Below are 23148 nucleotides of genomic sequence, written 5' to 3'. Positions count from 1 at the left end.
GTGTGCTGTGAACTCCAAAATTGGATAAAAAGCAAATTCAAGAGAATTTGAGAATGTGTTTTAATATAAATTTCACATTAAATTTTAAATTTGGAAATTGTAATCCAAGTACATTCACCACTTTCAGAATAACTAGTGTAGATGTAACTATAACTGAAGGTTCATCAGAACTTGTTTCAGGTTTTTGTTAAAAATATCTGATTTAATATAAAAATGTTTTGACTTTTTTTTCACTCAGGAAGCATTGTAGATTAGTATACATTTTGCATTGTTCTAAGTCTGTGAAATTCTAATACCGTATTTTCCTCATTTGTTTTACATGTGATTTCAAAGAAATATTTTAAATTATTATGACCAAACCCATATTTTAAAAAAAAGTTATCCTGAACCCTTGACATATCCTTAACAGTAATAGAAATGACAGATGAAAAGAACACTAGAACGATAGAATATCTGGAAAGTAACTTAACTGTATGAAATTCATAACTAATCCATAATATATTTCCTTGTTCTTTTTAGACATTCTTCTAAGTCACCAATGTTATAATGCCCCAAAAGAGTACATTATCTGAAAGAAATTTAAAGCTCTCATCCAACTCATCTCTTGAATTGTCAGTTTTCTTTCTTTTACTTATAGCCCTCAACTGTGATCATAGGGCAGTCTTGGGATCATTTCGTCTACAAGTTAAAAATGATATAAAAATATTCTTCATGTTAACATAACTTATCATTGTTTCAGTGAATTCATTTCATTGAATTCACACAAAGTTTCTAGTGAGCATATTACAGAATTTCTGAAAAATATTTTCTTCAGATAGTTAAAAAGAAATAATAAATCTTGTCATTAGCACATAGGAATCATTTTATTTATTAAGAATTCCTTTAGCCTTTGAATTCCCTTTCTTTCCATTGTGTGTATGTGATTTTTAAAACTCAGATGCTGCTCTTTTGCTTCCTTGCATCTTTCCAGACTGTATTAAATAGTATAACTTAATGCAGTGGTATGTACATTTCTCATAGTTTAGAATATTGACTCTTTTATTGTGTTTACCTTTCTAGTTCCCTAATTCCTAATGCTTCACAGCCAAAACTGTGTTTTGGCACCTCCATACGATTTTATCCACCTCAAATAAGGTGGACTTTGAAAAAGCAACAATGAGAAACCATTACTCTGACCCTTCAGTTGTTCAACAGATACCTACCAAGCATCTTCTACATTCCTGAAAAGTGAATTTTAAGGAGATCACCTGAAGGAAATAGTTTGAAAGAATGAAAATTAAAAGGGCTTAAGATGAGTGGAGGCTTCTGAAATAGAGAATGTCTGCTTTGTACAAGATACTTTGTTACCACAACCAAAAAGGAAGCAGAATAATTTAATTCAGTCTGTACTTCCAGACAGTTTCATTGACTTTTGGTTCTGATTCCTCAACCCTAGTGTGTGCCTGTGGTCCCTTGCCAGTACTGAGATATGTAGAGCTTGGAGGAGTGGGTTGTGGAGGAAAGGACTAAGCACAGGACAGGTGAGGAGGAAATGAGAACAAGACAGAACTGTCTGCAGATAAAAGTGGTAATGCCTCACATTGTTAAGACACTTTACGGTTTACAAAGCATACTTTGGTATTGACCAGTTTGTTAGTTTCATGTTACAGTGAAGAAATTGAAGCCATATATTGAGCTAGCAAGTGGTAGAAATAAGTCTAGATGCCTTAAGTCTGTTGTTGTTATATAGTTGCTAACTCATGTCCAACTCTGCAGCCCCATGGACTGTAGCCCACCAGGCTTCTCTGTCCCTCCTCTGTCCATGGGATCTCTGTCCATGGATCTCAAGAATACTCCAGTATTCTTGCCATTTCCTTCTCCAGGGGATCTTCCTGACCCAGGGGTCGAACCTGACCTCACGTCTCCCACATTGCAGGGGGATTCTTTACCAATGAACCACCTTCCTAAGTCTAGTGTTCATTTTATTGTAAACATTTTAGAAACAGTAAGAGAATGGGTAAAATAAAATCAGATAAATTCGTATAGTGGAATAGCACACAGCAATAGATAGGAACAAAAATGGATGAAAACCAGTAATACTATGCTGAAAGAAGCTTTATACTTATATACACAAAAACTTTTTATAAAGATATAGAATAGACAAAAGTGATCAGTGAGATGAAATCATTGGTAACAAATATAATGATGCCTATAAACTGTTTTGAGATGCATCAAATATATAAAATGGATGGAGACATGAATAAGATAAACAAGTTTATAAAATGCTGTTATAGAATCTAATTAGTAAGTATACTGGTGTTCATTGTACAAGTCTTTAAATGTTCATAATAAAATGTTAGAAAAAAGTTTTTCATTACTTTTAGTGGTTTTGAAAATAATATGTGTTAGTAAAAATAAAATTTTTCCCCAAGAAAAATACACAGGAGGTAGCAGGAACTGGTAAAATACTGGCTGATATGTGAAATATATCTTTGGAACTCATTAAAGATATACTTCCATATTGTCTGTGAATGTAGCCCCACTTAAAAGTTAAGACTTACCACGCCAGAAGAGTGGTGTTGAGTGGAAATTGGGATGAAAGACCCTCCTGGAATGACGTGGTTAGTTTTACACAAATAAAGCAATTTATTAAAACTAATGACACTCTGTCTACATTACATCATATAAATTTTACCTTAAAAGTAAAAAGAAGCCTGAAAGTAAATATTGAATTCCAATTAATTATATGCACGCATAAATGTTTAGGGGTGAGGTATACTGATGTCTAAAAAATGAGTTGAGGATAGGTGATAGGTATGTGATATAAAGGACTTCCCAGGTGGCGCTAGTGGTAAAGAACCCGCCTGCCAATGTCTGAGACGTGAATTCATTTCCTGGGTTGGGAAGATCCCCTGAAGGAGGGCACAGCAATCCACTCCAGTATTCTTGCCTGGAGAATCCCATGGACAGAGGAGCTTGGCGGGCTACTGTCCACAGGGTCGCTAAGAATCAGACACAACTGAAATGTTTTAGCACGCACACATGTGATATAAAACAAATTGTAGAATGTTAATTGTGAAGTCTAGTTTATTAGTATATGGGAATTTACTGTATAGTTCTTATCTGATGGAGAAGAAGACAAGGACCTAAGTAATCACTTTTTGTAAATATTGAATTAAGAGTTATTGCAGCAGTAAGTAGCAATGAACACACCCAGGGCCCAGATCTTGGTCTCTAATACCACTTCTCACTAAAAGAAACCAGAATTTCTTGAAAACATGGCAGATTACAGATAGAAGAATTGTATCAGTGTAAACTTAAGAAATTGATGACTGAACTGAGTTTTTTTTTTTTTTTTGAACTGAGGTTTTATAATAGAATATTACTATGCTTCAGTTCAGTTCAGTTGAGTTGCTCAGTCATGTCCGACTCTTTGCGACCCATGAATCGCAGCCCTAACCCTAACCCTAACCCTAACCCTAACCCCAGCACCTGGTGATGGCCTCCCTGTCCATCACCAACTCCCAGAGTTTATTCAAACTCATGTCCATCCCAGCATCAGAGTCTTTTCCAATGAGTCAACACTTCTCATGAGGTGGCCAAAGTATTGGAGTTTCAACTTCAGCATCAGTCCTTCCCATAAACACCCAGGACTGATCTTTAGGATGGACTGGTTGGATCTCCTTGCAGTCCAAGGGACTCTCAAGAGTCTTCTCCAACACCACAGTTCAAAAGCATCAATTCTTCGGCACTCAGCTTTCCTCACAATCCAACTCTCACATCCATACATGACCACTGGAAAAACCATAGCTTTGACTAGACGGACCCTTGTTGGTTAAGTAATGTCTCTGCTTTTTAATATGCTATCTAGATTGGTCATAACTTTCCTTCCAAGGAGTAAGCGCTTTTAATTTCATGGCTGCAATCACCATCTGTAATGATTTTGGAGCCCCCAAAAATAAAGTCTGACACTGTTTCCACTGTTTGCCCATCTGTTTCCCAGACCAGATGCCATGATCTTAGTTTTCTGAATGTTGAGCTCTAAGCCAACTTTTTCACTCTCCTCTTTCACTTTCATCAAGAGGCTTTTTAGTTCCTCTTCACTTTCTGCCATAAGGGTGGTGTCATCTGCATGTCTGGGGTTATTGATATTTCTCCCAGCAATCTTGATTCCAGCTTGTGCTAGGGACAAAGGGTCATAATGTATGTATGATTCAGAAAAAATTATCCTCGCACATGTGTGTATATGTGTATGAAAGGGGGAAAGAGACTACAAATAATAAAGCAAATGAGATAAAATGTTAGCAACAGGTAAATCTGAGTAAAGCATAAATGTGTGTTCCTTACACTATTTTTATTTTTATAACATTTTGTAAGTTTGAAATTACTTTCCCCCAAAAGATTAGACAGGAGTGGTGCGGGAGGGAAACTCAGGTGATCTACTTAGCTAGGGACTGATTTTTAGTTGGAGTAATGTTTTTTTTTTTTTTGCTGAGGGATGTTCCATTGTATGGATATACTAATCTCATTTATCCATCTTTAGTTGACATGTGCGTTGTTTCCATTTTGAGGCTGTTATGCTGTGGAATAATGATTCTGTGAAGAGTTGTGTACACATTTTTGTGTGATGTGCTTTTTATTTCTTTGTGTATATATATCTAAGAGTTGAATTGCTGGGTATATTTTCACTTCTGTTTACCTTTGAGGAATGGCCAGGGTGTTTTCCAGAGCCTTTACTCCATTTTAAATTCCCACTATCAATGCATACGAGTTTCCAATTTCATGGCCAACATTTGTTATTATCTGTCTTTTTTTGTTAAAGCATCCTAATAGGTATAAAGTGGGCCTCTCTCAATTTTTAAACCGTATGAGTATGATTAGGTCTTAGTAGTAATAAAATGGTCTCCACCCATTTCTAGCAGTGAGCGTCTTTATTAAATATGGAATACATATAATAAGTGGAAATAGGATAATATCAGAGAAATTCTTTTCCCATTTCTTTGTTAGTATTTCAAAATTATTTGGAGAAAATCTCAAGAGAACAGAGATTAGAGTTTTAAAAATTGTAGAGCTAGAACTCACGGATTTTAAATGCCTGTTATAATCAAATACATATTTAGCATCTAAGCCCTGAGTCTGTTGTAAACATTAATACCGCTGCCACTGAAGTCTCCACAGTGGTTTTGGGTGTCCTTCCTCACCCTCGCCATAGCATGGAGCCTATCATCTGCCTTCTTCTGGGAGCTCAGAGCTTCTGTTAGGATTAGTTCACCACACTATAGATTAAACTGGACTAAACTGAGTTCATCTGAGGTCTAACCATTGATTTTTAGCATGGTTTCTACAGGGAAAATACGACATTTTTTTTTTCAGCCCATCAACTTACAAGTGATTGTTTAGAACACAACTTGATTATAATTTGATAACTATTTGTCCATGAAGAAAGGCAAAATAAGTTGAAACTATTTAACCTAATGTCAGAAAGCTTTATGTTGACTTAAACCATCATTGTGGATTAAAACTTTAATGAAGGATCATTCTCTTATTCTAATTGGAGTTTTTATGTTTTGGAATTGAATATTATTGCCATAAGTAGGAATTGTAAAAGTGGGAATTGAATTGAATTTTGAAAAATGTATGTGTGAGTATCAAAGAGAATAGAAAAAACAGTAGTGTTTCTTTCACTCATATTTTATTTGTCTCAGTTTAACAAAGGGAAGATGATCTTAGTTTCATGTTTCCTAAAAGGTCAGTTTTTCATATTTGATATGTGCATCCACCTATATACTTATTTCCTCATGTTTTATTTTCATAATCAAGTTTAATTGACCTTTAATAATTGTTAAAGGGGATTGGATTAAAATCCCATTAATATGAGAATGGTTATACGTGGGCTTTTTATGGGACTATAATAGTTTTAGATTTGATTCGATAAAAATTTCATGTCCTTTTCCCTAATATGCATGTACTAGTACCAATTCTACTGATTATCCATACACAGTATAATCCTACACAACTTTCTTTTTAATCTACAAAATAAAGAGTGTAATGCTCTCTGTTTATCTCTCATTTCATTAGACTATTATGACTGTCAAATGTCAAATAGGATGTAGGTTTGTTTTTGTTACTCCCACCCTATCTCCTTTCTTTTTTCTTTTTTTGGAGGATGGGTTTTTTTTCTGAGTTTTTGAATAGAAAAAAAGATGGTTGACAGAAGGTGTTCCCTAGAAACACTATGCTGATGTATCAGAATAACAGCGCATCCTGGACTTTTGGGTCACACTTGCCTGAGGAGTCCACCAGCTATGAAGGACTGATGAAGGGTGTTCTTCCTGTGTGAGACTAATTAGGCTTCTAGGCTCATCATGTTATCTCTACAGAGGTTCCTGGCTATGCCTGAAGTCCAGAGCTTGACTTGAATATTTTCAGTTAACATTTGCTTCGTCAGACAGAGGACCATAAACTTCCCCCTGGTTATATATGAGCTGTCATTTTGGTAATTTCTTTTTGTGTTGAATTCTTACAGCTCTCCACACAAGGGGATGCAAGTCAGGTGATTGGACCTCTTACCGAAGGACAGAGAAGAAATGTGGCAGTAGTAAATTCACTATATAAGTTGCACCAGTCAGTAACAAAGGTAACCTTTATTTTAATTAAGCTCCATTGACTTAATTTCAAGTTCTTTCTTCTTTCCTCGAATTTAGACAATCATGGATTATTATTTAGTTTTTTGCCAAGGAATACAGTGAAAATGTGATTGTAAACAAAGCTGAGGACTGAATTCTTTCTAAACAGTCTTCGATCCTGGCCTTTATTATTTGTCTGTACAGTTAGTATAAAATACATGAGGCACTCAAGGTTGCTTGATATAGTCAAGTTTATTGAACAGTTGATTTAAGGGTAAATTTTATGTGTTTTATACCTACTAAAATGTAATTTGATACCATATGGGTGGTAGCAAATTATAGCAAAGGTAGTAACAATATAAGAACTCATATGCTCCCTAACATGTCAGAAAACTTCTATCTTTGCCCAAAAAATGAGGGAGAAGATGCATTAAAAACAGTGATATATAATCTTCTGATATATAATCACTGAAGACTACTTGTGAGTAGAAAAAAAATGTTGCTATTGTTCTACTAACACTTTTTAAAAAATGACTGAACTTTAACTTGTTGGCCATCATGTATTATGTCTAAGATGAACTATAAACATAATTAAGTATTAGGAAAGCAACCTTTTCAACCCCATCTTTTGATTCTTGAGTCACTTGTGTTTACTCTACTAATGATTTTCAAAACATTTGGTAAGTAGAGAGATAGTTAGAAGACATAAAGAAGCCAAAGGTTAGTTGATATTCCTAAAAACTTGACCTCTAGTATGAGCTCTTATATGCTAGACTGTATTTTAGAGTACTTGTAATGACTTACTTGTAAGTATATTTTCCATTTACTTAAATTTTTTAGCAAGTCATTGCTAAGCAAAATGTATTTTTAAAGAGTTAACAACAGGTAAATGTCAGAAAAGTAAAGAACAAAAGTAAATAAAAAGAATATGTATTTTCCATTTCCTTTCATTATTACTCTACAAACTCACAAGCAATGAAAAGTTGTATTTATTTAGCCTGATTTAAATGTCTTCATTGATACTTTCAGAATTTTCATAGTGTTGGTATTGATTTGTAGAAACATTTGACATTTGACTTGTTAAAAATTATAGGCAACTTAGAAAAGGTGATTTTTTTAAAAATAAATAAATATGGCTTTAAACTGATCTTTTCAAGTTAAAACTATATCATTAAGGAAAGCTAGCTTTTAGAATTCCTAAATGTTTTAATTATTTTAAGTAGATAATTGCTTTATACAGGAAAACATTTTAAAACCTATCTACTGCATACTAATGGACTTTTAAAACATGTAAGAGATGCTACTCTAAAGTAACAATAATGTGAAAACAGTTTTATCATGTTATGATCAAAATTATTTATAAAAATAGATAACTTACTCAAAATATAACTGAATTTGTTCTAGGTGGTTTCCAGTCAGAACTCATTCCCACCAGCAGCTGAGCAGACTATAATTTCAGCCCTAAAGGTAAAAGAATTTAATTTAATCTTTGACTCTGTAGATCAGAGTCAGTTTTAGAATTGTTTGGATGAGTGGGAGATGTCACATTTAAAAATAATTTAGAATCTTCTCCATATGCCAAAAGTAGCATGTTGATGATTATCCTAATGAGAGAGGCTACTTGTGTGTTTATATTTTCTAGAATTCAAAAATAGACCCTGTCGGTGTCTACAGATTGTGTTCCAGTTATGATAATTGTATCATAAGCAAGAGAAGCAAGAGTCTTATAAATATTCACTGTGTCTTAGGGCAGTGCTGCCCGGTATTATCCCAACAAAGCAGTGGTTCTCCATCAAGGCAATTTTGTCCCCTCGGGGCATTGAGTGATATCTGGACAATTTTGACTGGGAGCAGGGTGCTACTGGCCTCTCGTGCCAGGGATTCTGTCTGGCATCCTGCAGTGCACAGTCCCCATAACAGAGAATTACCATGCCCCATATCTCAGCGATGCCACGGCTGGGAGACTCTACTGTGTACCTGTGAGGCGTGACACCAGCGCACATTCCCACTTTTTAATGTACTAATGTAAGTTTTGCCTTGAGAAGAGTCAGAGAAGATGCAGTCAGTCCAAAGCCTTCCTGCAGTGACCCTGCCAAATATGGACTGAATTGCTTTTGTTAACAGGCCTCCGTGAAACAGTTTTGGCCTTGCTTTTTAATTAAAGCTCATTAAAAATCTTTATGGCATAATAAGTGAAGAACAAACAGAATCCTCTGACTCAAATGGAAAAAGAGAATCTTGAATTTTCCTAAGACTGTAGGAAGCTTACTACGTCACTTTGATTTAGGATGTTATGGTGCATAAACGCAACCCAAGGATGAAAAATCTCCATGCTTTTATTATTTGACAGGAAAGATATTAAACATACTTTTTTACTTACTACAGAATATAAAGACACATAGTAGTCTTCTCTCTCTTGTTGAGATTTTATCCAAAATTAAATGTTATTTTAGGTTCAGAGTTCATCATCTCATATTACCAGCATTAACTCCTATGTCATGAATGATATAATTAATGATTATACATTTAAAGTCATTTCATTATAACCACCTCAGCTATAAGTAGCATTTAAACACCTTAGGCCAATAGTTCTGATACATTTATTACTGAGATCATCTTGCACAGATAGTATGTTACTAAGTTAATAAAGTTTTGTTGTTGTTGTTGTTTATATAAGTTTTTATTGTGTGGGCTTGATATTCTTTATATTGAAATATTTTGCATTGTCGAGACTTCAGTATTTTTGTAATCTTAGTTATTTTAGGTAAGTACTTCGCTTACCAAAAAAAGCACTGTTTTGTAAAGAGCTTGTGAAATATAATCTAGCATCCTTTCTCAGTTTCCTCTGGCAGTTATCAGTCCTGTACCCATCCTTTCCATGAAGGCATTCTCAATAATGCTGTCTTCTCTGTTTTCTGTTTTCCATGAGTTGGAAACCTCGCCTGACTGTACACCATCATATTATAATACAGATAGAGGCAGTTTTATTTCTTCTTTTCTGATCTTGATGCCTACTTTCCACGCTTTTTTCACCTCCTAGAACACCTAGTACCATGTTGCCTAGAACTGGTGAGAGTGGACTTGTCTGTTTGTTTCTAATGTGGGGAAAAGCACTGAGTATTTATTTTACTATTTGAAGTAGGATATTTGCTTAGATGGCTTTTATGAGATTAAACAGTTTCTTTTTTATTCCTGATTTAATGAGATTTTTTTAACGTTATAAGTGGTGGTGTTTCATCAAACAGCCTTTTCTGTATAAAATGATCACATGGTTTTACCTCTTTATTCTGTTAATAAAATACTGAATTTATTTTCAAATATCAAACCAACTTTGATCATGATGTATTACCCTCTTTATGTATTTATTTCTGGATTTGATTTACTTAATTTGTGTTGAAGATGTCTGTATCTGTAATCATAAGTGATACTGGTATATAGGTTTCTTTTTTGTAATTCTTTGTCTGGTTTTGAAACTGTTTCCTCCTTTTCTATTTTCTGAAAGAATTTGTGTAGAATTTGTATTGTTTTCTCCTTGAATGCTTAATACAGTTCTCCAGTGAAGTCATCTGGGCCTGTAGGTTTTTTTCTGTAGGAAGTTTATAACTACAAATTTAATTTGTTTAGTAGATAGAAGGCTATTCAGATAATGTTTGTTTTTTTTCTGGATTGAGCTTTGATTCTTTGTGATTTAGGTATTTGTCTGTTCATCTAAATTACCTAATTTGTCAGAATAAAGCTGTATATGATATTCTCTAACTGTCTAGTTAAAGTCTATGGGACCTATAGTGATAACCTCTTTTTCTTACTGATGATTTGTGTTCTCTTATCTTCTTTTAATCAGTTTAGTCATGGGTTTAACAATTTCATAATCTTTTTAAAGAAACATCTTTGGGCTTTATTAATTTTCTCTACTGTTTGTCTTTCTATTTCCCTGATTTCTGATTTTAGGTTTTTTAATTTCCTTCTTATTTTGAATTTTCTTTGCCTTTGGTGGTTTGGTTTTTGGAGACCATATACCATTGATTTTTAGACCCCTCCCATCCTCTAAATTTAAAGTTGTAAACTTCCCTCGAACTTTAATTTTGATATGGCATGCTTTCATCTTCATTCATTTTGAAATATTTTTTATTTCCTTTGTGATTTCTTCTGTGATTCATTTTTTAAAATTTCTAATTATTTGTGGTATTTCTAGATATCTTACTGATTTCTTGCTTATCATTTTTTTTATTGAAGTATAGTTGATCTGTGATATTGATTTCTGATTTAATTCTGTTATCATCAGGAAACATATTCTGTATGATTTCAGTCCTTTTAAATTTATTAAGTATTATGGTCTAGCATGTGGTCTGTCAGTGAACGAACCATGTATGCTTGATAAAAACTTGTAATCCTCAGTTGTTTAGTATCATATTTGTAAATATCCATTAAGTCAAAGTGTAGTGATGTGTTCAGATTTCAGGTGCCTCTACTGATATTTTTATAGTTGTTCTATCACTTGCTGAAAGATAGGAGTTACAATTTTCCATGATTGTGGACTTGATTATATCTCCCTTCTATTCTGTTGATTCTTGACTCTTCCGTTTTGAAGCTATATAACCAATTGTGCTGAGACTCTGTTCTGTAAGTATTTATCATTTTATGCCTTCTGATGAACCGACCCTTTTGTCATTATGAGATATCCTTCTTTAGCTTTGTTAATACTTATTGTCATGCATTATTTTATCTGATATTAAATTACTCCAGTCTCTTTTATTCTTAATGTTTACAGAAGAAGATGTATCTTCTTTTGCCCATTTACTTTCAACTCCTCTGTGTCTTTAGTTTTAAATGCATTTCTTTTAGGTAGTATAGGGTTGGGTCTTGCCTTTGTCTGTTCCCATAATCTCTGCCTTTGAATTGGAGTGTTTAGTCTGTTAACATAATACAGTTATCAATAAGGTTTTATTTAGGTGTATAGTTTTATTGTTTTTTATTTGTTCTCTTTGTTTTTTTATTTCCTCTTTTCCTCCTTTTCTGCCACCTTTTGGATTATTTGATTGTTATTTTTTTTGAATTTCACTTAAATGTATTTCTTAAATCTTTGTCTATATTTCTTTGTGATTTTTCCCCCATTGTTCTTCTGTGTATATATGCATTCTTAACTTCCCACAGTCTTTTAGAGTTAATATTGTACGGTGTCATGTAAAATCTAGAAACTTTGCATTAATTGAAGTACATTTACATCTACTTGCATGGAGTATCATTTTTTTATTTTAAAATTTCCATGTTGGTTCTTTTTTACATTTTAAGTCACTCTGTGGAGATTTCCTGTTATTTATGATGGGCATTTTTTTCTTTATCTCATTGAGGTTCTTGCCTGACAACTGTAGAGTGGATCATTTCAGAATTGGCAGCTATTGATTGTCTTTTCCCTTTAGAACTGATAACATCTCCTCAGTTCAGTTCAGTCGCTCAGTCGTGTCTGACTCTTTGCAACCCCATAGACTGCAGCACACCAGGCCTCCCTGTCTTTCACCAGCTCCTGGAGCTTGCTCAAACTCATGTCCATGGAGTTGGTGATACCATCCAACCATCTAGCTTTTTGTTATTTAGTCATTTTCATATATCCTAGCCAATGTAAACATTATGTTTTGTAGACTCAGTATTTTTATATATTGCTCCTATAAATATGTTGACCATTTCTTTAGCAGATAAGTAGCTTGTTGAGATTCAAATTGTACACTGTCAGACCTGCAGTTGACCATGTCGAAGATCTCAGTTCTTTCAGCCTTAGTTGCAAGCCACTTGTTTGCTTTGCACACACATGTTTGAATTAGCTGAAGACTAGTGCTGAGTTCACACATGGAAAAATAGGCTTGTTTCTTCTCTGGCTCTCTCATCTCTGAAGTTCCCCCCTTACTCTCAGCAGCCCTGGTTGAACCAGGGCCCCTTCCCCTGTTCCTTTGACCTGAAAGACTGCAGGTTTGGTTTTATTTTTCTCTCAGAATTTTAGCCACCTAGGCTTGCCACTACCATGACTAAAATCACTCTCATTGCAGAGGCACAAAAAAGGAAAACTCACTCTCTTCTGATTGTTATGTATTTCCACACTTCTCTAAAACTGTTTGCTTTTTTGCCATCTCCAGAAGCCTCCAGTAGGGTTTTTTTTTTTTTTTTTTTTTTTGGTATTTTTCCACAATTATGTGTAGGAGGATCTGTAGTTAGGCACTCACTCCTTCATACTGTGTAGAAAACTTGCCCTTCCTTCTTGAAATCTCCTCTGTCTATTTATTTTCACTATATTCCAGGATCTCTTCTTACTTCTCTGCCCAGTGGCAAAGAATAACCAAAAGCTCATTGGAGTCAATTGCACCTAGAAAAACCCAGCTTTTCCACTTGATAGCTTTGGACAACCTTCTTAACTTGACTTTAGTTTCCCTGTCTACAAATTACTTTAAATTCCACACCAGTAAGTTAGAGATTCTCTGGATTCTTAGAGGAAGGAACAATTGAGTTTTCAGTGGCATGGTTGCCTATGAAACCAAAGCACAGTAGCCAGCACGTGACATGTACTAAGTAAGTACCACTACCCCTCTTAATCTGTCAAGGGCCCCTCTTCTGCATGACATGAAAATGGAATTCCTTACTCTATGAACTGTCCTCTGGGATCTCAGTGACTCATTTGGCTTTGTCTTCTCTCTTAAAAGCCAAAGACAACCATATCTGGTTAAAACGTGTTAGAAACTACAACTGTGAAGCCCTCAGTCCCTGCTGGAGAGCCCATGTGGGTTTCCCCGTAAGTCCTTCCAACTTGTGTCCAAAACTGAGCTCAGTATTTCCTTCCTCCATCCCTAAATCAACCAGCTGCTTGTGCATTTACACATTCAGTTGATAATGCCACCAAGTCATTAAAGGAGAAAAAAATCTGAGTGTACCCTTCTGTCTTTCCATTCCGTATTTCTCACATCTGTTCTCCTTTCCCAGTGTCTCTACCTCATCTCCTCATCTCTGTTCTTGCTGCCTCTGATTTGGTTCAGGCACTCACCACTTTGCATGCTACTGTGTCCTCTTGCCTTTAATCTAGTTTACCCAGTCTGCTGTCCCAGCATGATTTTTCCCAAATTCAAATCTTTAACCAGGTTTTTTTTTTTTTTTTCCCCATTGCTTAAAACCCATCGTTGGTTTCCCAGTCCCTTCAGGATATGTTCCTATCTCCTTAGCAGCCTGCACAGAGTACATCTGCTCTGTCTCTCTTCCACATCGGCAGCCACCGCATACTCTGTTAAACTCCTTGAAAAGTTGAAAGTTGAAAGTGAAATCGCTCAGTCTTGTCCGACTCTTTGCGACCCCATGGAATATAGCCTACCAGGTTCCTCTGTCCATGGGATTTTCCAGGCAAGAATGCTGGAGTGGGTTGCCATAAACTCCTTACAGTTCCCCAAATGTATAACCTTCCCCAGGCTCCTGTGCTCTTGACGTATGCTCCCCCCCCAGTCTCACACCCTCCCTCCCAGCACATACACTTGGCTTTTAACCTATTTTAACCTTTGAAATTAAGTTCACCAACACCTTTTGTTTCTTAATCCTCTAAGTATAATTTGGGTGTCTCCCCCGTGTTCCCTAACTCTCAGAGCACTGATATCACCACAGCTTACCTGTTGTCACTAGATTGTGAGCTCCCTGAGCACACGCTGTATGTGTGTGTACACACACACACTCTCTCTTTTATCTTGTTTCATTTTCATCCTTTATTTCCGAAAGGAGAGCCAAGGGATTGTGGGGCAGAAGGCTTAGAGAGAAAACACACACCCCATGTCTCTGTCAATCCTGTATACATATCTTTATTTTTATCAGCAAATTAAGGCTTGAGATAACATTTAGGAATCTAATGAATAACCTTTTTTCATTGATTTCAATTATTTGTATGAGCCAAAGTCATCCATCTTCCTTGTATGTAATCATGATTGAAGCATATATAATATATTTAAAATTTAGACTTTGAGTTTACTGAGGCCCAGTCATATTTTCACATAAAAACCATAACTGTGGCCTAGCATCATAACATAACTGATGAGTATACTTCGCAGTAGAACAGTTTCTCAACCTTAGCACCATTGATGTTTTTGACTGGATGGTTCTTTGTCATGGGGGACTGTCTGTTGCATTGTAAGGTGGTTAGCAGTGTCTCATGTCCTCTGGATGCTGGAAGCATACCCCTCCCCCACCCCAGACATGACAATCAGAAATGTCTGTAAACATTGCCAGGTGTTCTCTGGGGAGCAAAATTGCCCCCAGTTGAGACTCACTGCTGTCAAACTCTAAATAGAAATCTGATCTACGAAATGCCTAACTCTTCTTCTGCCCTTTGAGAGTCACTAATATATTTATTATATCCAGTTTGGTCTAAAGCATATGATGTTGCTCCAGTTTTGAAGAATTACTTTTGGTCTTGCCTCAGTCTTTCCAGAAACTTTAAAAAATGTGTTCATATTATCTTTGCTTCATAAGTGACATTACCCCTCTCTTCTCCTTTCTCCAGAGGCTCATTTGAGTGTTAAACTTTTTGAAAATATGAGATAAGTGGGGGAGTTGAAATTTTTCAGTGCCATGTTCCACATATTTTAAACTTTAAAAATCATTACTGACAACAGTTATGAGAAGAGCAAACTTCTGTTGGGTTATTATAGTTAAACTGTATATAGTCTGAATTTGATATAATGTGAAAACTTTTAGTCAAAATGCTTCTCACATCTCAGATTTCCTTGTGTTTGATCTATTTAAATTTTGCCTCTTTTTAATCTTCTTTTCAGGCAATCTGTGTTCTTATGGGAAATGCTGTGCAACCCTTGCTGACTTCCGTGGGTGATGCCATTGAGGCTATCATCATCACTATGCATCAAGAAGATTTTTCTGGGTAATGACTTCCAGCCAAAGGCTTTGCTAACCTTCATAGCATTTGTTTTTCATTCCCGCCTCCACCTCTACTCTCTAAGTCTCTACCATCTAAACCATCTAAACTTTTAAACCTTGTTCCTCTTGTGGTGGAGTTGGCCTCCACCCTTATCCTACTTTATTCGTTGGCCACCATTAACTGATTTTTTTCAGTCCTTCTTGTCATCATTCGTCTCCTGTTATTCAGACATGGAACCATTAACATCTGTGGGACTCAGCTTGTTATTAATACTTCAGGACATTCGGTACCATCTTGCTTTTGCAATTATATTTTTTTCCTTACTTCTCTGTACTTGAGCCTTTGGTGTTGGTATGGCAATCCTTGTATAAAATGTCCTGTCTCTTTCGCTGTGCTAGTCTGATTCCTTTGAAGGCAAGGTCCTGCCCAACCCTCAGTGCAGTCTAATCTGATCATATCACTCCTAGCCATAAACACTGGTATTATTCCATAGCTATTTCATATGTGAACTGCTTATTATCCATATCTATGTGTTTTGAGAATAAAAATCATAGTTCCTAGCTTAGTGTTTACTGAAATTTTTTTAAGTAAAATGGTTTTGACTTAGTGTTTTAGAAAACTGGAGAATTTGAAACAGTTTGCACATGCTCAAAGTGATTAAAAAAAACATGCTTTAGAACTAAGCATTCATGTATTTTGTATGTAGATATATATTATTATTTCTAGTTTATAGTTAATTTTTTTAAATTGCCCTGTTTCTTTATATTCATGTTGTTTAATAGAGTATCTACTTCACTGAATTTCAAGCCACTGGTTTATCTGTTTATAGAAAAATTATGTGACTGTTGCACTGTCTTTTAGTTTTTCAGATCACTTCTTATTTCATTAAGAAAGTATCTTTTGAAAGGTGAAAAGGTCAGTCTTTTTAATAATAATATGAAGCACAGAAAGGTAAAGTGGGTTCTACACAAAAATGCTGTAATATTTGGATACAGAAATATGAAACTACTGATTACTAGTATTTGGAAATAAATGATTTTTGTTTCAAAGTGATCTGAAATATCCCAGTTAGACCAGTCATCATTGCCTCTGAAAAGGAAGCAAACTGAAGTAATTTTTAAAGGCTTGTTCTAATAAGAGTGGTTAGATACTTCCTTCAGTAATTGTGTTGATGAGCCACGGCTGGAGCCTGTGGATAACTGATTAGACATTAAGAGTTGGTTTCCCAAAGAGATATGTTTTTATTAGTTTGCTTAAATACCAGTAAACCAGATTGGCCCTTTAACTGACAGCCCCTAGGCGGACCCTAGGTCCTTGGCGTGCTGGACAGGCACCTCGCAGGAGGGAGAGCACACACAGACCCCAGAATGATGGCGCTGCTCCTCAGGCATGCACTTGTTTAGAGGCCTTCTGCCTTCTGCCTCGTGTGCGGGCTCTTACTGCAAGGACCCTGACGTTGCTGCTCACCTTTCTGCTGCACTTCATTACTTCAGAACCTCTTACAAAAAATTTTAACATAATGGGAAAACTGAGTTTTAGCAATCTCCAGGCAAGGTTTATATTCTATTAAATTTAAATCTAAATCAGGTTTCTAATCCACATTGAAAATTGGTGATAACATATTTCACGATTTTGTCTAATAGAGCATTTTACATATATTGACACATGTTTATGAAACTTGTTTTAGTGAGTTATTTTCTAATCCTCAAGGAAATCATATCACCTGGCCAGATTAAAATTCTTCAAGCAGTCCTCCAGAGTAGTACCAAGATAATGACAGCGCTTTTGATAATGCTTAAGAAGGTTCAAAGAGATTTGGTGCCTTCCCCCCAGCCCCCAACATAGCCTTTTAGACTGACAAAATCTGAATAAAGATAGGCCATGGTGGTCTGAGTCTGGCAAAACCGAACCCCATGTGAAGGTTGCCGTCACCTACTGGAGCTGCCCCTTTGCTGTGTTCCAAGCAGCACTCTGCCTGTGATACTGCTAACACCAGTGTTGTACTGGGCCCCTTCCGTGGCCTTGCCATAGTTAGGATGCTGTTTCTTAAACCCAAAGAAAATCTCTTCCTGCTAGAACCTAGCCTGTTTGCTCTATTTTTATCTGTTTTCTGGAAGTGCAAGACCTTCGGTTAGCATTCCACTTACAATAACCATTGTTGTATTTTAAAATAATTAAGTTCACCTCATTCTCTTGTTCTCGGCGTTTGAATCATGTCTGTTGTTCTTCCCAAAACCTTTCCAATTTCGCTACATCATTCTCAGAATATGATTTATTTTTTGAAAAAGATTCAGCATTATATAGCCAGTGATCTCATTGGTTCTCTAATTAATATCAGGTGATTTCTAATTTTGGCATAACTCTTCTTTCCTATAAATATTGCACATTCTTTTCATATATTCTTTAAAGAGCAATTATAAACACTTATGAATTATAAATAGTATTTCATGGAGCATCAGCTGGCATCATCTGTTGATCCAAATTAAAGCCTTTCCAAACATCTTCTGGGAGGAAAAAATTGCATACCATGTGTATTGTTACATAACCAGTTCCACAGTCAGAATTCTACTATTGGACTGATTGGATTAAATAGCACAAGAGCAGAGATATTTTTGCCAAGAATTTGTTTGGGGAAGGCAGTGTTTTCTGTTGCTACTGAGTGTAAAATCCTGTTTCAGTACCTAATATTGATTTATTCACTAATCAGGCAAACCATGTGAGTGGATGGAGAATTGTAAAGCTGGAAGAGTCCTTGAGAGGTCAGAGTACATAAGGCATTCTGTGAATCATCCAAGACAGATGGTTGTTGGTTTCATTCTTCATAGTCTTTCAGTAAACAGATTCAAAGATTCCTTCAGTCATCTTCCTAGCATCCTAAATCAGTCTTTAAAATATGATTTAAACATTGTATGATGCTTTTTAACTCTTAACAAAAATAAACAATGCCTTTTCTACCATTATGGAAAAAAATTGCTTAGGAGTGAAATAGCAGGCAGTGGGGGAAAGGAAATGTCCAACAGTGCCTTTTAGTGAACTGGCTGATTTTTTTTTTTCTTTTGCAGATCATTACCCAGTTCAGGAAAGCCTGATGTTCCCTGTTCTCTCTACATGAAGGAGCTTCAAGGTTTCATTGCCAGAGTTATGAGTGACTACTTTAAACACTTTGAATGCTCGGATTTTGTCTTTGACAACACTGAAGCTATTGCCCAAAGAGCCATCGAACTTTTTATCCGCAACGCCAGTCTCATTAGACCTCTTGGTGAAGGTGGGAAAATGCGACTTGCTGCTGATTTTGCCCAGGTAAAAAGGGAAAATATTTCAACCTCAATATTATCCATTTAAATAAAAGACCATCTGTGTATTATTCAGTGTTTTAAAGAGTTGAAACATGAAGAAAAGTAAACCTAAACCTAATAGGTAAAAAAGGAAAGAACTTAAAGGTACTTTCTTACAAGATATTTTTTTACTTTAACAAAAGAGTCGTCACTCCTCTTTGATAGTTCAAGGTACATTAAGTAGCTCATTCCACAGTAGAGTAGCATTTCCCATTTTTCATAATATGGGTCTTTCTCACAATTTTATTATCCTACCAGGTCAGTAATGATAAGAATAACTGATTAACCTTGTTGGAAAAGAATGAAGAGAATGAAATTTATCCTTCAAAGAGTGGGAAAGGGCAATCTGCTCTCATGTAAAGAGGAGCTCCAACACATGTGTGGTCCTCCAGGGTCAGCTCAGCATTCCAGGGCAGGTTCTAATTCATTTACATGTACAGAGATCCAGGTAGATTGTTTGATCCTCGTCTGTTAAATAAGAATACCTTTCTTACGCACGGCCAGTCTGAAAGTCATTCCACGCTATCTGACGTGAATGAAGTAGAGTCACATTAAAATAGCAAAACAATAATCAGCTCTCACAGAAAGGTTTTTTTTCCCTTTGTCCTTTAGACAGACTTTTATAAAGCCTTATAAATATAGTATCAGAAGTAGATAAGAACTACCTCACACATCTACTTTCATTAAAGAAAAAATTCAGAAACAAATAATTCGTATTTACATAGCATGTCAAAGGTGAACTCATTTTTTAAGCCTTTGAAAGCTGTTAGCCCTACTGGTCTAAACAGTAATCCAAATGGATTATTCCCAGTGGTGTGCCCCATCCTCCTGGTTTATAAAGGTAGACAAGTTGTAATGTCCCTCCTCTTTATTCCTGTGTGTATCTGGAAGCAAGTCTTGGTTCATCATTCCTGCTCCCAGGAAAGAGTGTGGTGGGCTACTTACACCAGGCAGGGGTTGTAGAGGCTCCTCCACACCAGCAGTTACAATAAGGTACATAGCCTGTTGTTTCAAGAACCAGGCTTTCTGCATGTTAATTGGTCTAGAGTTAGTCATTTTCATCCCCAAATGATATGCCCAAGACCACTAAGTCAGAGTAAGAAGCCTTCCTTTGTGAAATATGCCTTTAGTAGCCTCAGCGTGAGAATACTTACAAATATCACCATTTGTGTGGCTCCTTTTATCCTTCCCATTTTTGTCAACTTAATTCTTAGGCACCTGTACATTTTATTGTTACAGGTAAACGTCAGCTTAAAGAGAGTTATATGTTGTGTCATACTTGTGGGTATGACAAGTTTATTGGGGTTACAGGGATTACAGGCTGATTAGCAAATGAAAGCACAGTGATGTACCAAGACCTGCTCTTACTTGTTAAAAACACTGTGAGCTGTACCCCAGTGAGTGTCTGTTCTTCTTTCCCCCTTTCCTCCTTCATTTTGTTTTTCTTTCCCTGTCCTCTTCTCTCTCCTGGGCTCCCTCCCCCACTGGTTTATTTGCATTCTGCTCCAGCTGGTTCTTGAGTCACTTTCCTGGAGGCAGCACTTCAAGTCCAATTAGAGTGGCAAACGAGCAGGAGATGGCCGACATGAGAGTGGTGCGGGAAGAAGGCTTTTTGTTTTTTATTTTAATGATATATCCCCTTATGAGTCCTGAGAGCTGGCGAGTGCTATCCTGTGACCCTTGCTATCGCAGCCGGCACCTGCTTAAAATGCCTAGCTTCCAGGGGCAGGATTGAGTGTCTACCTTCCTTAGAACCACACATTCAGAATTTTATTTGGCATTTCCTTCTTTCTGAAGACATGTTGCCTATAAATCAGACCTCTTCCCAGGTCCCTTCTCTTATGGTAAATGAAACTCATCAATCATTGTTATATACTAACTCATTATGACCAAGGTCACTTCTGTTTTCCATCTCTTACTCGGTGTTAGAGTATGTTTTCCAGCCCTGCAGTGACACTGGTGGCTGCACCTTCTGTGGGCTGATTCCTTTACTCCTGGACGGTGTCCCTGCTTCACAACACCCTGCCCCTCACTGTGCGGCTTCTTCGCAGCCCGGTGGGTCGTGGGCAGTGGAATGATAGGCATAGGCACTTTGGAAGTTAGTCATGGGTGTGGCTGGTAGCTTTGGCAAATATTGTCCAGTGATTGTATCTTCCCCTATATTTTAAAAATATTAAAGTGAGTTTGGGGCTTTCATTTCATTTAATGTAGTTTCTTACCACAACTACAATTATGTGGTATTCTACCTCAGCTTTTGTACTTGGTTGGAAGCATTTTTCTGAGGTAAGTCAAAACACTTAGATGCCATTACCCTGACATTTATATTCACGACAGGCATCACCTGGAACTAGAAAGCCTTTTGGCTGCCTCATTACTGAAAGTTCTATCAACTTGTATTCAAAATTAAACAAAACCATAGCGACTGTTGGAATCAAGAACACACTTATCCTTCATGGGTTTCAAAAAAAATTCTTGTGATAAAAGTGCCTGCTATTCTGGCATAAATAACAGAAAGAGAAAGGATTCAGAAGAGAGTAGTTGGGGATTACTGATTATTTGTTGTCAAGTCCAGTTTGCAAAGGCAGATAATGATATATTTTTAAAGATTTATGTAGGAATCCTAACTCCTCACTGGCAACATTACACAGGTGAAAGAGAAAATGTTTTCAGGGAGCCATCTGGTGGGTTCATGTTGAGGAACGTGCCCAGCGCATGGCCCCTTAGGAATCAGGTCATCGGCATGAGGTGTTTTCCTCATGGTAATTAATTCCCTACTGTGGCCACATGGTCTCTGGGTTTACACTAATCACACAGCAGTCCTCAAGCACTAGGCTTGTCCAAGCCACTGGGGTTCTGCTGATTCAGAATCTCTCTGGGGACCTGTCCACACTGTCCTTTGAACCACACATTCCCCTCTGCTCTTCAGTTGTGTTTCTTTCCCAGAGAGAAGGATGCTGTTTTTTTAAAACATTAACATTTTATTTGTTTGTTTTTGGCTGTGGTAGGTCTTTGTTGCTGCACAGGCTTTTCTCTAGTTGTGTTGAGCGGGGGCTTCTCTCTAATTGCTGTGCTTCTCATTTTGGTGGCTTCTCTTACTTCAGAGCACAGGCTATACAGCTTGTGGGATCAAAAGTTGTGACTCCCAGGCTCTAGAGCACAGGGTCAATGGTTGTGGCATGGGCTTAGTTGTTCCGTGGCATGTGGAATCTTCCCAGATCAGGGATTGAGCCTGTGTCTCCTGCATTGGCACACAAATCCCTTTTTTTTTTTCCCATTTATTTTTATTAGTTGGAGGCTAATTACTTTACAATATTGTAGTGGTCTTTGTCATACATTGACATGAATCAGCCATGGAGTTACATGTATTCCCCATCCCGATCCCCCCTCCCACCTCCCTCTCCACCCGATCCCTCTGGGTCTTCCCAGTGCACCAGGCACGAGCACTTGTCTCATGCACCCAACCTGAACTGGGTGATCTGTTTCACCATAGATAATATACATGTTTCGATGCTGTTCTCTCGAAACATCCCACCCTCGCCTTCTCCCACAGAGTCCAAAAGTCTGTTCTGTACATCTGTGTCTCTCTTTCTGTTTTGCATATAGGGTTATTGTTACCATCTTTCTAAATCCCATATATATGTGTTAGTATACTGTAATGTTCTTTATCTTTCTGGCTTACTTCACTCTGTATAATGGGCTCCAGTTTCATCCATCTCATTAGAACTGATTCAAATGAATTCTTTCTAACGGCTGAGTAATATTCCATGGTGTATATGTACCACAGCTTCCTTATCCATTCATCTGCTGATGGGCATCTAGGTTGCTTCCATGTCCTGGCTGTGATAAACAGTGCTGCGATGAACATTGGGGTGCATGTGTCTCTTTCAGATCTGGTTTCCTCGGTGTGTATGCCCAGCAGTGGGATTGCTGGGTCATTTGGCAGTTCTATTTCCAGTTTTTTAGGGAATCTCCACACTGTTCTCCATAGCGGCTGTACTAGTTTGCATTCCCACCAACAGTGTAAGAGGGTTCCCTTTTCTCCACACCCTCTCCAGCATTTATTGCTTGTAGACTTTTGGATAGCAGCCATCCTGACTGGCGTGTAATGGTACCTCATTGTGGTTTTGATTTGCATTTCTCTGATAATGAGTGATGTTGAGCATCTTTTCATGTGTTTTTTAGCCATCTGTATGTCTTCTTTGGAGAAATGTCTGTTTAGTTCTTTGGCCCATTTTTTGATTTGGTCATTTAATTTTCTGGAATTGAGCTGCAGGAGTTGCTTGTATATTTTTGAGATTAATCCTTTGTCTGTTGCTTT

The 23148-nt window shown here is 36.8% G+C and overlaps 1 protein-coding gene across 2 annotated transcripts in view; it reads left to right on the top strand.

Annotated features, from left to right (window-relative positions):
* The window catches only part of COG5 (component of oligomeric golgi complex 5), a 276034-nt gene that overhangs the window by 227050 nt on the left and 25836 nt on the right, over positions 1-23148 (top strand). For both annotated transcript variants that reach the window (XM_065939836.1, XM_065939837.1), the window contains 4 exons: positions 6506-6616; positions 8010-8072; positions 15395-15498; positions 18558-18795. In XM_065939836.1, coding sequence (XP_065795908.1) covers positions 6506-6616; positions 8010-8072; positions 15395-15498; positions 18558-18795 — 516 coding nt within the window. The remainder of the gene's footprint in view (positions 1-6505; positions 6617-8009; positions 8073-15394; positions 15499-18557; positions 18796-23148) is intronic.

This window comes from Muntiacus reevesi, chromosome 6 (assembly GCF_963930625.1).
Source record: "Muntiacus reevesi chromosome 6, mMunRee1.1, whole genome shotgun sequence".
NCBI lineage: Eukaryota > Metazoa > Chordata > Mammalia > Artiodactyla > Cervidae > Muntiacus > Muntiacus reevesi.
The sequence above is the reverse complement of the archived record's forward strand: the minus strand, read 5'-3'. Positions and strand labels throughout refer to the sequence as shown.